The sequence below is a fragment of the Corvus hawaiiensis genome, chromosome 5 (genome assembly GCF_020740725.1).
Source record: "Corvus hawaiiensis isolate bCorHaw1 chromosome 5, bCorHaw1.pri.cur, whole genome shotgun sequence".
NCBI classification, from domain to species: Eukaryota; Metazoa; Chordata; class Aves; order Passeriformes; family Corvidae; genus Corvus; species Corvus hawaiiensis.
Genome location: NC_063217.1, coordinates 33091578 through 33107687, shown reverse-complemented (window position 1 = coordinate 33107687; position 16110 = coordinate 33091578). Strand labels below are relative to the sequence as shown.

Sequence of the window (16110 nt, the reverse complement as noted above, 5' to 3'; positions counted from 1 at the left end):
AAAGCATCATTTTGAATAGGGAATAATTCCTACCAGTACCGTATGCATATGCAGTATTATACAAGTCTGTGTCGTCATCTACAAAAAGAAATACAGATGTTACAGTAGTGCCATACATGCCAGTTCATTGCAGAAACTGAGCTTTGTTTTTGCAAATACAAACAGAAGATTGTTAGGCAATTAAGCACTGTATTTCTTTTCCTCATCTCATAGGTGCTTTTGGAAGACTCTATCTTCCCATTATACTTACCATAGGCTGTTTTTACCACCTTATTGTTAAAATGGTATCTTCTGGTCCTATCGCTCATATTGCATGCTTACTAAGTTGGCACCAAATTGCAAATTACTTTTTGTCTGTTCTTTTCCCTTCCTCAAGCTCAATTTCTTCCTTTTGTCAGCTTTCCTCTGCTACAGACTGTTAAGCTGTTGTTCCTATCACAAAAGGCAGCCCTAAATATCTACTACGTGACTAGTGTTCAAAATAGATATTGTAAGCCAACATTCTCCTGCCTACATTTCTTACTCTCCCACTAACATTCTGTGTGACCATACTGAATGTTAGCTCTACCTCAGATAGACAGTCTCCTTCCTTCCAGAGGTATAATGAGCGTAATTGCCATTTATACAGTTTCCTGACATCCTTGGTGAAAATTGTAAGGACATTAAAGCTAGCAATGTCACCAAAGCTCCTTTTCAGCAAAACCAAGTAAGATATTCTATGATAACAACTAAATTCAGGCACGAAATTTATCCTTAAACCAGCCTGTTTACTAGCCCATGCTGTTCTAACACTGGAGTTCTCCAAAAGAAAGGCAGTACAGATGGCAGGAGATCTACGGTAGACAATTTCCCATCCCTAAAACTGGACATGAGGAGACAAAGACAAGAACATACTCACCAGGCTTGTGAACCATATGGATTTGCTTGAACATTGTCTTGTACCAATCCTTTGGCCTGTCAACTGTCTAAAAAAACACAGTTTTAAAAATTAACAACAAAATAAAAATACCCATATGTACAGATTGGATCAGACATTTAATGTGATTCTGGACAGAAAGTCTATTATACATTATTCCCTATTCAATTTAGTAATTTTCATTTATTTTGAATGTATTTATGCACTTTATCGAGGAATTCCTGTAACAAATTTTGCAAGACACTGAAGATTGAGTCAGTCTTGGACTCTGACCTTGTGAGAGTACAATGGTTCAGAACACAGGAATTAGTGCTAGATCAAGTAGATCAAGAAGTTATCATTTTAGTGCCCTACATCTGATAACAGTGAATGCTAGACTCTTTACAGGAAAATAGAAACACCTCAGCAGTTATGATTACAAGCAGGTAAGAAGAGCTTTTTTTGACCTCCTGGCTTAAATTACTTTCAAAATGTAATTGCTAAATGATGCAGAGAAACTTTGTAATACTACTGAGAAAAGAACTAAGACCACACTATATTTCAGAGTTAATGTTGGGACTGTAAACAAGGAGTATTCCTTTTACCAGTTTTAAAAGCCCTTTCCAGACAACTTAATTTTAACTTGTTTTTCTCTTCTGAGAAAAGTGAATACAATATATCTTTCAGTAATCACTCATTTAATGATACTTATCCTTACTTTTGCAAACAAAGTAATCCCAAGATTCCCAAACTGCTCATATCAACACCTGCTTGTGCTTCTTTTTCTCTCTTAACCCTTCTGCATTTTCTCTTTTGCTGCAATTTTCTTTGAGGTAGGATGATAGTATTTCAGAAGAGTAAGACAAAGGCAAATATGTTTTCAGTACTATTCTTCTTAGATGCTAAAATTTTACTTGTCCCACAGTAGTCAGAAAAGCAGAAGTTTTAATGCAGAGAATAATGGAATCATAGAATGGCCTGGGTTGAAAGGCACCTGAAAGATCATCAAGTTCTAACATCCCTGCCATGGACAGGGACAACTTTCACTAGGCCAGGTTGCTTGGAGCCCATCCAGTATGACCTTGAACACCTCCATGGATGGGGCATCCACAGCTTCTCTGGGCAACCAAAAAAAAAATTATCTTCGAACCTCATGGTACACGGAAAATTCGAAGGACCCCTCTTGAAGTGCATTATCTTGCACTAGCTAATACTAAATTTGCAATCACTTTCCTTACTCCTCTTTACCACAAAAAGCGAAAATCTACAAATTCTCCCCTACAGAATACGGGACAATTTGAGTGTGTTCACCACACGCTGCCATCTTTACTAAATCACACTTCTGCCACAATTACTTGTTACAGTTTCTGTATATAATGAATATGTTTTGTTTACAATGGTGAGCTCTTACTATAAGGGACTAGACAGAAATGCTCCTGTATTTTGAGGACTCATAATTGAATTCTCATAAAATTGCTACTAAATAATATTAGAACAATGCTTAAAAGAAGAGTTGACATTCAGTTGAAGAACTCGGGGATTTCCCGGGTAAGAAAAAAATTCAAGCAGAGAGTTATGCTTTTTACCTAGACCTGCTTGCAAGATAGAGATAAAGGAGATCCAGTTTTGTCAAGATAGGTCCCTTCCCCCATCTACCAATACTGCTGAGTTCTGCCAAGAACAAGTTATTCAGAAGCAGATTGGGGTAATTTTAATATTGTTTCCCTGAAGGTATTAAATATCTATACTATCGGAACTTTGGTTAGAATAATTTAGCTGGACTTGAAACAAGTATGCTGTTTGGTGCTCAGGATAGTATATACTCAAAAGTTTACTAGGCCAGGAGGTCTGAAGGAAATCACGCTGATGGGCATACCCTCCCTGCTTCTCCTCATTTGCCACAGCAACAGAAACCTGCACCAGTCCCATGATACTGAGACTGCCTTTCTGATTGTATTGAGCCAAGAAGAGTCTTCCAACCAGTGGTAGCTGAACGAATTGCAAATAATGCATAAATACTACTGCTATGTTCCTACTGTTCGTCAAGCATCGCCAGGTCCTCCACAAAGTCAAAGGAGGCTCCCACATAGAGATCAGGCATGGAGAAGCTCCCACATGATTAGCGAAGATGCTTTCCCAACATCTTTCCGGACATTCAAATGTTTGTTTCTCTCATCATCTCCCCTCAAACCACTCCTAGGCGTTTCAAGCCTCAGCCAATAAGTTGGCTTTAAGTTATAAACCAGATAGGATTAGCTAAGAAGTAGAATACATTAATTTTGAAATACATTTTCTCAACTTATATTCACTAATCCCACACACCAATATAGTTTGAGGAATTGACAGTATTCAATACTATACATTTAATATATTATAATGCACCAAGCCATTCAGATGCCATCCTGCTTTGCATATATTATAGCTGATGCAATTAAATGTTGGAACATAGTGTCATAATATGTGGATAAAAAAATAAGCCAAATAGCACGTAGAGGACATAAGAAGTAACTGCAATTGCTTCCTAGGAGGAGTCCATAATCACTGCAGCATTGTAATCATCCATCAGGAAGTATGCAATTAAAGGAGGCCTCTATGACCCTGAGATTAGCTCAGTTGGTGGGAGCAGGGTGCTAATAATGCTTGGATCCCCGGATCAGCTTTCACTTAAGAGCTGGACTTGATGATCCTTGTGGGTCCCTTCCAACTCAGAATATTCTGAGACTTCCCGTGGGCTTTTTTTGGGAGGGAGGGGTTTGCTTATTTTTTTTTCAAGCTGAAATATTACATCACTAAGTATGGAAAAGAAACCTAGTGGGACTTGACTTTTTTTTCATTCTTACTAAGTAGAGGCCTTTTCAGTCTACAGATTAATTTTGATAGTTAGATATAAAGCAATCATTTTGGATAGACTAAAACAGTACAGTCTTTCATGACTGCTTTCCATGAATCTGTTTTTTCCTTTCCCAGGTGCCCATCAGTGGTAAATGGTGCTATATTTGATCGAATGCTTTTCTGAGTGAACAGCATTTTACCCTCTCTTTTTCAGAGACTTCACTTCTAGTGTCTTGGAATTTTACCATCTTTGGGGCAGGGCTTGGCACAAAGGCAGAACCTAACAACGATCTGAATTTTCAGACTTGCATTTCCCAGAGCTAGAAGGAGCTAAAGTGGCATAACAGGAACAAGCTGAAAAAGCTTTATAGGAGTCCTTCCCTTCTCAGAAGCCTGGGACAGAATGGGTTAGCAGGAATAGAAAGAAGAGAACATAATTCTGTTTTCCTTGCCTAAACAGCTGTGACAAACCATGTTCTGAGAGTAAAGACAGACTTGGAGGAGAGAATCACATCTTCCAAAATCTCTCTACTCCTGAAAAGCACTCAAGGTCTGGAACACAGATATTCCTGATTGCTTACTGACAAGCTTAACTTTGAGCAGCACAGCATTTTGGAACACAATGTGTATGTTATCTATCATCCATGAATCTTCATGTACTGCTTTTTTGATAGACTGTTGCCATTTTTGCAAAGATGGAAGAATAAGAAACTTCTAAACTTTACATGCAATGATAAATTGAACTAATTTGAAAAATTCTCTTTTCAGATGGACTGAGGCTGAACTTTCTGGGAGAAGATTCCTATTTGGATTGCTCACTGACCTTGGAGTAAGGGCAGGTGACATACCTTACCTTCTACTATTAATGGAAAATGCAATTTTAGCACTTTTGCAAGGTGCAGCATATTTGAGTCTTTTGCTGACAATTATACCAACTTTGTTCTTGCACAGCTGGGGTACACAGGGCTGAAATACAGTCATGCACGCTTCAAGTAATCTCAAATGAGTATCTTGAAAACAATTTTACTATCAGCTGTGTCTTAAGGCAGCAGAATAAGGATGCAGAATACCACATCAGACACACTCTTACACATACACACACTAGCATAAAATTTTAATTTATAACTCATTGTGAGAATAATTTCTAGAAGACTAAGATTACAGGCTATAAGGTTTCTTGAAATTGAAACATAAAAAAACCCAGAAGAAAACCAGCAGCAAAATGTCCTAATTCAAACAGAATTACATTTTTAGGAGAAAATCTCAGAGACTCAGATCATACAACCCAAAAGTTAAATATAGTTTGGCAGATTGCCAGCTTCATTAGGCACACTTAAGGGGGATTTCTGTTATAATCTTATATAACTGATACGCACCTTATTAGAACAATCTGCTACTAAAAAGGCACAAAACCAATTACTATATCCAATATAAAGCAAAGGGACTATTTCCTTAAAAAGAGGACAGGAACCTAGAGCATTGTTGCAAAGAAATGTCTTCATTTTTAAGAGATTCGGATCGTATTACTATTTTTGTCAAAAATAAAGCAAGAAATGCCAGAGTTTCTCCCCCATTCTTATAAAAATTGTCCCCATCTTACCACTTAACCTGATTTTTACCTACTGATTTTCTCCATCAATTCCTGATTTCATCAATTCCCCTAATTTTTCAGTCCCTTGAAGCAGTTCTTGGCAATAAAATACAGCCCCATATGTCAATATTGGCAGACAGGATACATCCAACAGCTGCTACATCCCTGCACCTCACTAAGACTTCACCTGCAAGGGCTCTGACGCTTTCATCCTGGCTCCCACTCTTCTCACTTTCTCCGTCCAGCACAGCAGTTCTTCTCTTGCTGGGAAGGCCAGTAAGTGCTGCCTTTACAGACCTAGTGCAACTGCCTCTGTGCTCTCTGGAGCAGCCAGAAGAGGCTGCCCTGACAGCAGAGTGGAAAGAATGCTTCAGCATAGTGAAAACAAAACTCTTCAGTTTGACATCCTGGGACCACTCAAGCAGTGACCAGCGGCAGATGATCAAAACTGGGCTGGTCACAATGAAAGGGCTCCCCAGCTATTCGTTTACGTGTCACTCAAGGGCACAATGATTATTTACTGCACTGCCACGAAAATGCTACTCCCTTAGACTGCCACCAGAACAAAACTATGCATTTCCACGCTACCCTGATGACATGAGAACACTGCCCCAAGAAATGCAGAAGCATAAGGTTTTTACATATACACACACATACATATATATGAATATTTGTGCACACACGCACACACACATATATAGTATGCATAAACTTTATTTTAGAAATAAACCAAATGCAATTACCGTGCACCTCCAAAAGGCAAAAACTACAAGAGACACAAGAAAGATACAAAATTTTGGCTACTTCTAATTAAAACTAGAAACATGAGGTTGCCCAATTATGCTCCCATCAGCATTCTTCTTTTCGTCAACACACAATATTATATTCACAAGGCCGCTGATTACGCACGCTGTATTCCAAATTATATAAGAGTAGAAGAATGTGAAAAACCCATTACCAACAATCAGTTCATTGTATGAGTTCATACACAGATTTCCCAGAATTTCCTACCGTTCTAATTGCTGTAGGGATTCCAGATTCATCTACCGGGCCAATCCCTGCATAATGTGGAGCTTTAATTACTGTAATTTTTTTTTCTTCTTCTGAGGATCTACAGATTGGTATTGTACTGGTGGTGGTGGTGCTGCCAACATTCTGAACATGCTGTGAGTATGTCTCTGTGGACTCTGTAAAGATAACATGACAGAATATTGTGTAATGACACAATAATCATACTTGGCAGTTAAAACACACTTCCCCATTTTAGTATGCTGTACAAAGACTGACAATCTTAATCCCACACATATACATTATTTTAAGAAATATCACCGTAACTAGGGCTTTGCCCTACTTAATGTTACATTAACAGAATTATAAACTTATTTAAGGACTAGACAAGCTATTAAACTCAGAATTAGAGTAGAAGTACTTTTTCACAATGCCTTGCTCACAAAAAAGAGAAAAAAACCCACAAACACAGCAAAATCTATTGAGAAAGGTGCAGCAGCCTTTCTCCTATAAATCAAACTCTTGCACCTTTTCTACTCATTCCTTGGAAACTAGTGACATAATTTCAAAACTTCCACCCCTAAAGTCTAGCAAACTATAGAAAATTGCTTTTCTGTAAGCACAGCAAACAGCTTTGCACAAAAACTTATGTGATATGCGCTTAGAAACATGAAGTTTTGATGCATTAACATTTTTAAGAAACAAATTCTGACATAAAATGTTCTTCCCTTAATGTGTGTTGATATGTTTATGTGACTCTACATATAATCCATAAAAATGGTCTTCGGTAACCCGGCACCTGCAGAGCAATCTGATGATCCACCTACAGTAATTCAGGTGAACTGTGCAGGCTGCTGCTGTTTTGTAGTGACTTGCAGTATTTCTACCCTTCCCCCTCAAATCTTCCTTTATAACTAATGAAATTAATACATCACTACTACCATTTCCTTCTAAAATGCAGAGTACTTTACTTAACAAAGAACACCTCAGTGCTGGGATGTGACACAAAAATTTGTACTTCTGCAGACAACGCACACTTTCCTGTACACAGGAAAAAGAGCCCTACTCCTTCAGGCAGCAGGTTTCAGTAAATTAGTGGGCTGCTATGACAAAGCCTCTATTTTGCAAGTGCAGGTACAGTGAGACATTTCCACTGCAGGATAAATGAATGCAGGGAGTGAAAATACATGTTCTAACACTAATGGTGACAGTTACAATTTCATGTAGCATTAATATCCACTGATTATTCTGAAGAAAAACAGATGAACTGTAATACGAGTCTGCAAAAGGAGCTCCGGTGACTGAAAGCTCTAATTTTAATTTGAATATTTCTGCTCACTCCCACTGCAGTGCTGGCTTTGGTATGGCTGTTTACTCAAGTCTGAAATCCTGTAAATAATTCAGTGCTACACATATATGGTGACGGGCAACTCGGTGTGGTAAACGTCTGAATATTTGGAACTTTTTCCTAAAATGAATGATGTTAAATTTAGAAAACATTTTGGATTTGATCCTTCATTCCTCACAGGCCTCAAACTAAGACCATGAGAGGGATTTTTGTATGAGCAAAGAGAATTAAATTAGGCTGTTACTGTGGAAGACAGAACTTCAGGATCATACAAGAGTGAAAGTCATGGGAAAATATGTATTTTAGGTATATCCAAACCAGTACTGATAGGTTTTTAGATCAGCAACCTGGAAGCAATCAAAAAACCTAGAATTCTGGGATGTGGAGAAACCCATGCATACAGTTTTTGTACTTATCACTATGATGACAGCAGCATTTTTCTAAGATGTAATTCTCAGAGCGAGAACTGTCACCTAATTTCCCTGCAAGCACAACAAAAATGTAAACTCTGGGACCACATTCAAGTTGTTTTGCATGTATAATCTTATCTGAATATGCAAAACACTAGTAGAAAAAGCAGCAAGGAAATCATTCTCTTGGCGAAACAGGATTATACTGGCAAAGAGCCTAAGGCTGATAATATTTGGTTTGTATTTAATTTTTAAATTAAAAATGTCCTAAAAAGTAACATGGACAAATTTTAGATTGATGTGGCTTTAGGTTTTTAAAAGCCCAGAGCCCCTCCCTTTGCTGACAGTATTTCTGCTGAGGAAATACGGAAGTTGTGGGGAGGAGCAATGTGCAAAGTTGGCCCTTGGTTTCTTAAGGCTAAATCTGAAGGGGCTGGACAGGTTGAGGTATTTTGATAGACATCCCTTCTTTGGTAAAGCCAGTAGAAAATTGGCAAGAGGTTAGCCCACACACCTAGGTAATAAAACTTAATAGCAACTCCTGTTCAGGATCACTACTGTACCTAACAATAAATGCTGTTGTTTTTTTGCACTTACTTCCCAAGGAAGGTGAATAGACAATACCTTCATTATGGACATGAAGCACTTTGCAATTGTTTGCAGTCTTTGCCACATGAATCAGAATATGCTGTGTAATGCATAAAGCAAACATTCTGTGTGAGGCTTACCCATCATCCTGCCATGCTGCATGATAACGATGTTGGAATTGAGTGAAGCTGGTGGAGGGTAAGCTGAAGAAGGGGAAAAAGGCCTTTGAAAGTGACTCACTGGGCTGGCAGCAGTGCCAGAATTCCCATTCACTGTGATCTGAGCCTGAGAGAGACAAAACAATATCCCATTAAACTACACACAAAGCCCTCCGACTGCTATCCCAAAGAAAGAGTGATGCAAGACTGTCATCCACGCAACAATAACCAGTTGTCAGGTACACAGCCATAAGGCAGCTGCATTCACTGAAACACAAAACTTATCACAAAGGGTGCAGAATGTGTTCCTTAGATACCTTGTACCTCCCCTCTTCTCTCCTTGTGTGTGCTGTCTGTGATGCAGGCTGTCATGGGAAGGTGACGGAAAGATCACGGTCAAGGCAATGAAGATGGCACAAACAAGGTTTGCAGATGTCTGACAGCAATATAAAATGAAGATGGCAGTAAACGCTCCTAACATTGTGTAACAAAGGCTGTCTGCCACAGATCCCTCACACCAAGAGACACATTCCCTTAGTGCCCATGCTCAAGCACTACTGATATTAATGGGAACTTCTGTGCAGACTGAAGGGAAAAGTCTCATTAGGACTAGCTGAAAAGAGTGAGCGAAAATTTCTTTAAAAAATGGAAGCCAGCTGGAGTGACCATGGGATGCTGATATGTAATCTATCACAATAAAAACAAACAGCACCAATTAAAAAACCTAACAACCCACAACGACAAAATGACAGAACAAAATCAAAAATGGGAGAGCTATGCAAACTGGCAATAAAGCATTAAGCACCTAAAGCCATTTAGGCTTCAGTCACTAGAGGTACTTCACAAGAGTAAACTACCTGCCCCCAGGTTTAGAATCCCTGCATTGGGGCTGTATCACTTTTATGGGGAGTATTGAAAGAATCAAAACTGAGATACTGACAAAGCACTGAATGAAATAAGAGGGTAGTGAATATTTCAGCAGAAAAGCAAGGGAAGCTCTCTGCAACATCTCCTTTAATGCAGAACTGTTCTTTAAATCTGAATTGGAAGAACTACAAACTTTGCTCAGTTGTATATAACAAATGAACTAAAACATGCTGCAGATGTAAACAAGAGACTACCTGAAGCAGAAAAGCATAAATAAAAACATATTAAAATGCATATTATTTTTACAAATAAAAATCAAATGATTCATGACCTTCTGTATACATTTTTATTTCAGAGATTACTGAATTGATTTGAAATTTTTAACACCTTGGCCTCCTATAGCTGAGAGAAAAAAAATTTCTGGGTCTTATGCAGACATTGTGTGAACTCCTAGATGCATTTAGGGGTTTCTTATTTTAAGGATGCCTGTTTTCATGCGTGAGCTGAAAAGCTTCTCTTGTGGTGATGTCTCCATTGAAAGTTTTGTGTTTAAATGTCTCCTCTCAGTAAATTCTAGAATCAAAACTAAGTTGGCTTTTCTTACATGATCCTCTCCTCCAAAAAACCAAAAAAACCAGCTTGGGAGATGTAAGAATAGAAAAGCTACGTAACTCAAAAACAGCATTTCAAGAAGTATGAAGGCATGTTTTCAGATAAGGTTTTAAGATGAGGCCAGCCATCTCTCCTCTACTTCAGGCATTCACCCATTCTCTTTGCCTACATATTGTGTTCGTGGGAAAGCTTGTTTCTAGGGAAGGCAAGGTGCAACTACGTGCAGAGCCTTACACCTTCTTACTCATTTACTATGGCTTTTGTTTCTCTGAGCAGAACTGGTGTGAGTTCTTTGCAGACTGGAAAGATACTCTAATGAATTTCTGCAATAAAAAATTTAGATATTCCTTAGAAGGATGTTACCAAATAGCTCAGTTAGACAGCAAGGTACTTACACTAAGTAGTACACAATATCATGAAAACAGGACCCACACAAGTAGTTGAAGGACATCAGTCATAAATATGTATGTGGCATGCTCATACACGACATTTTTGGGTTTGCTTCTAAAAGTCTTAGAGAGGATCTCAGCTCAGCTATAATTTCTTAGTTTCTAATGATTTTCTCTTTGTGAAGGTGGCTATTTAATTTGTTTGTCTGATGCATCTTGCATGGTTTATAGGGCTAGCTATAAAAGACAGTTTTACGGTTTCAAAGGCCTTTCCCTCCCTTGGAATCATTTGGTAGTTACTGTTATTTCAATCTGAGAATTTTAGGAACTTTAGGTCCAGGTGACAGTTTATTCCCAGATTTTACAAGGAAGTGAAATAATTTAAGATACCTATTCATGAATTAGACATTTTGCTTTCCTAGGTAATCTGTGGGGGAAGAAGACAATATGGAAAAAGACCACTATTCAACCAAAATGCACCTATTTTCCAATTTACTGGGAAAATAATCATTTTTCACGGTATTCCTTTCCCTAGGAACCTCTATTAATATTTTTTTCTCAAGTATACTTAACCTGTCTTCCACTGCAAGCAGAGCCACCTACTTCTAGAGCAAGACAATCAATATCTTGTAAAAATTCCTCCTAGGTATCAGGTTTAAAATTCCTGTCATTTTCCTGAGCATCAGAAAGAGAAGCTCTCTGGACTTCCGAATCAGAACAGAAGAAGACATCCATCTGGGACTGGAGCTGCTTTCTAACTTCCTCTCTGCTGAGACAGGGAGAGAGGTCCCACTATGGATGTCTGAGCAGTTCTCTACAAGAATGCTGCACAACACATGCCTGACCTCAAGACACTGAATTAAGCTTAAACACTCAGAATTGATTGTAGTTTGTGACAGTCATGGAACGCCAGAAAAGGAAAAAATCTAATGTGTACTTCCATTTCCAAGCTTCCATTAGATTCTACAATTTCAAACTACATAAGCAAGAAGGACGCAGGAAAATTATTTTATAGGGAATATGTTCAGGCTTGAAAATTACAGTATGCTAAAGTATTTGTACAAAGTTTGAAGACTGCTGTGACCCAATAAAAGTTTGGATTCAGAACATCCCTCTGTTTTGCAATTCAGCAATGAATTGCTCAGTTTAAATGAAGGCTTTGTTCTGACTCATTTTAATCATGTGGATAATCTCAAAAGAAATCAGAAGTGATCTGGGTTTGACCCAGATTCCATACCTTCTTTCTCCCCATATATGAGTATACTAAGGTACAGAAAAGTGAATGTATGTATGAAGTGTCTAACTGCATACTGGTTTTTCTCTTGACTTAACCAAGAGAAAAGTAACAGGATGCTTGGGTATACAAGGTTACTTATGCAGTTCAGTCCTATAAGAAACTGTGCTTAGGAGAGGAAAAGGTTAATTAGAGGAGAGAAAACCAGTTTTGTGCAGTCAGTCGTCATGGCTGGGGAAAAACCGCATTAAATACTGCCAACATTTACTATGAATTTACAAATCACATTATTGAAATCTGCATCTCAGTGTGAATCAAAAATGGTGGTAAGTCCAGAGCCTACAAACTCCACAAACCTGTAAATTGTTAACAATATTTTAAACCAATCTCTTCAAACTCTATGGAATGCTTACTTTTAATGCGTTTGGAACAGGTATTTCTTGAATTTATTTTCTTTTAAGCAAAGTGTTTGATACACCTTAGCTGACCACAGAATTGTGCAACAATCATTTCCTACTCCCAAATCTGCTATGTCAATGATTTTTTGTTTAAACAACTGTTGCAAAACACTATGAGATGGTGACCATGGAAAATTACTATCAAAATACTTGTCTGTGTAATGGGATAACAGACAAGGTCGAATTCTGTTCTCTTTTGACAACCTGTTCAAACAAAATGGAGGAGGAAAAAAGGAGGCATAATTACATGAGAAGTGGCAGCAGTGTTGGTTAAGGTGGTGCCATCTGACACAGCAGACATCTGGCTCAAGGTTGGGGAAGGTGTTTCAGAGCAGTCAGTAGTATCATAGCTACAAGTCTGCAGCTCATCTAGAATGGCTGTGGAGGACTCACTCACTGTGCGGGAGGAGCACTCACTCATGGCAGAGTCTGTGCTCACAGAGGCTGTGTCGTTCCTGTGGATAATACTGTCAGGAGCTAGGTATGGGCACTTATACGAAAACTGTGAGAGGGCTGGGGTCTTATAAAAGCGTGAAGGCAAAAAATCATCAAGCGTTGGCAAAAAATATGGTACTAGATGGGTGCCACTGTCTGGTGAGAAAGAGGCTCTGTTAACTGGTACCACAGGAGAAGGAAGAGGCAGTGGAGAAGCTTCTGTTGCTGTTTGTCTGTGTGTCTGTGAAGCATTTACCTCCATCACAGGGGCAGTTACTTTCTGGTTTCCAAGCTGAGATTTGAGGGGAAAAAAAAAATAAGAAAAGAAACAGATTACTTAATGAATAAAGAACTTTTCCCTTCGCCTCTTGCTGGGTGTAGGGGAATTACAAAAGTGTAAGTTTTTCAGCCAACCAAGGAAGTTCACATTCACTAAGATTAGGAAATAAATCAACCACACTTTGTTAGGACAACATGAAAGAAATGAATGCATAAAATACTAGTGGAAGCAATGCCAGAAACCATAGTGTGCTGAGGATGAATATTCATAATGTACTGCATATATTAATGATCTCCATTGTGCATTGAGAGGGTTCACACTATTTTATACCTCACAAAAATATGAGGCTAGAGAATGTCATGTCCATTCAGTTTTCAAAGGAAAAAAAATCTATCTGCAAGTCTGATCTCTGTAAATGTTACACTTTTTTTTGGTCAAGGACAGGTATGGTTTTGAAATTAACTGTAATATAAAGATGGGCAGGACTGCCAGCTATACAGAAACACTATTAATGAATGTTCATATGATCTGCAAGTAATCGGCAGTGGAATTTTTTGCCTCTTGTGACTGAATACATCTTCTCCACTGCCTCTCTAATAAAAATATTTGGACAATCTTAGAATTTCCAAGCACCCTGGAAGCACCCTGTCAACCTACTCTATAAGGTGTACGCATAGAAGTCTTTTTCAACATTAGAAGACATAAGGATTGTTAGAGTAACTGGTATAAATCTGGAGAACGAAGACTGGGAGCACAAGAACAGGACACACTGAAAACAAAACATGTTAATTGTTTGGATTCAGCACAGTTCCTTAAAAGTAGAAGGGAACAGTCTCATGAGAGTGCTTCTGAAAACTGCCACACAATGTATGAGCTTTATGTTCTGTTATTTCAAATCAGCCACAGGGCACTCAGTTTAAACTAGTCCTGCAACTGGCTTTTTGCCTCTGCAACTTCTTTTTGAACTAAAGCATGTTGGCATCTAATATTTGTTAAACAGCTGCACAAATCCTTCTATACTGCCTATTAACCACAAGCTTTCAATCAATTCTTAAGTATTCAAAATACTGCCTACTTCAGCACTAATGGTTTCACTGTTGATAGGGCTGAGGAAATCTGGAATAGCTTCTGGAAAAGCGTTTTTGGGATTTTAAATTTACATGAAACGGAGGACAGTAAGATACTATATGTAGTAAATACTACTTTAAAAAGCAACATTCAGTCATACATATCACATTGTTATTAATAATATGGTTATTCCCTATGCTTAGACTAGGCAGATGTCTTTAATCACTCAAAAAATGTTCCAAGCCATCAGATTGAAATGCCAAAATGGCATTTTAATCCAAAATCTGAAAATATCTTCTAAAGCCCTTATGGAAGACTTGGAACACAACCCAGATTATGCTACTTATAAGAGGTCACTGGGGTTCCAGTTGCATAATTCTTGTTGAGATCAACTAGAATTTACACAAATAACCTTACTGAAGTCAATGAGACCATCCCTATGAATAAGCATTACAGAAAAGAATCTTAAGTATGTGAACAGATATCTATTACCAATTGATTCAAAAGAAATTTTTGGCATCACTGGATCTCTAGGGTACACAAAAATTGGCAAAAACTGTTGTTAAAATCTGCAGCTAAAACAATGAAGGAACTTAGTCAAACAGCTTAAAATCCAAATCTTATTCACAGCAATGTTTCAAATCTACTACTGAACATCCCCTGCCCCTCAATTTAATCTTTTCATAGAGGAAATCTGAACAGGTTACCTCTTGATCAAAATAATCAATATGTATTGAGTGTATGACTGTAAAAGGACATAGTATTTACAGACAGAACTAATTTGCCAGTGGAAACTTCTAAAGAACAATGAAATACTATCAAAAATAATTTCATGAGAAATTAAGATGATTATACAGCATAACACATCAGGGATTTAAGATGTGTGCATTCACATACACACATAAGAAACTGTAATTTCCCCTCATAGATACATAAAGGGAAGACAGAATCATCATTCATGATGATTCTCATCATCTATGTCATCAGATCCTCATGTCAAGATCTCCAACAAAAGACAGAAACCAGGAGATCATACTGTAATTACGAGGCAGAGCCAAAAAGAAGCTCTGAAGTTCTTGAGACCAGATATCCTCTCAGCATCCCCAGAAGAAAAGTTACATATGATTGAGTCAAAATGTGTAAATTAATCTCTATATTGTTAAAATAACAGGAAATTTTGGAGAGTTGAGAAATCTAGTAAATCTTCTGGCTTTGAACTGAGAAGATTTCTTACATGCTTGAGAAAAGAAGGGATGGACAACACAAGAACAGATATTCAGGGTGCATCCAGAGAGCTAATGAAATGGAGATTTTAAAGAATTTAATTCATTGTGTTTGGCAAATAACAGCTGATTTCATCAAGCCAAATTCTTAGAAAGAATATAAAGTTTTCACTCTTACAAGGCAGGAGGAAGGAATGCAGCAATTCTAGGTACTGATTCCCAACATGAAGCTTCTTGGCTTTGCAGAGCAGAACTTTTATTTTGCCTGGCTCTAGAATTCTTTTGTATGTATCTCTCTGGGGGAAAGAGTGTCTGAAATTGGGATTTAAAACAGCATTGTTTTTGAAAACTGATTTACACTGCTTTAAAAAAAAAGAATGTTGGTAATCTCAAACACATACAACTGGCTACTACTTAGCCATATTTTTCACTGTGCATGAAATCTCATATATGAATCATATTTTCTTATATTTTTCACAGTGAAAAATATGAGAAAGACAAGGCTGAATGCATTCCAGAAAACTTTCAATACTGGTTCCATTTAGCATGCTTCAGATTAGGTTTGTTATTGGTATAGCCCAAGAAATGCTAGCAGAAGTCAGGCGGATTAAATGCCAAACAAGTACTTAATCAATTAGATTGATGAAAAACTAGCTAGACTATGTGGCTATCTTGGGCTGTGGAGCAACACTTGAGAAACAGAGAGATAAATGT

The 16110-nt window shown here is 37.9% G+C and overlaps 1 protein-coding gene across 45 annotated transcripts in view; it reads right to left on the bottom strand.

Annotated features, from left to right (window-relative positions):
- The window catches only part of SORBS2 (sorbin and SH3 domain containing 2), a 208093-nt gene that overhangs the window by 48814 nt on the left and 143169 nt on the right, over window positions 1-16110 (bottom strand). For 22 of the 45 annotated variants that reach the window (XM_048305280.1, XM_048305281.1, XM_048305286.1 and 19 more), the window contains 5 exons: window positions 12638-13117; window positions 8813-8957; window positions 6330-6505; window positions 899-965; window positions 34-78 (listed from right to left, as the gene is read on the bottom strand). In XM_048305280.1, coding sequence (XP_048161237.1) covers window positions 34-78; window positions 899-965; window positions 6330-6505; window positions 8813-8957; window positions 12638-13117 — 913 coding nt within the window. Of the gene's footprint in view, window positions 1-33; window positions 79-898; window positions 966-5505; window positions 5750-6329; window positions 6506-8812; window positions 8958-12637; window positions 13118-16110 lie in introns of those variants that run through there. The other 23 variants (XM_048305300.1, XM_048305303.1, XM_048305305.1 and 20 more) reach the window with 12 other exon arrangements.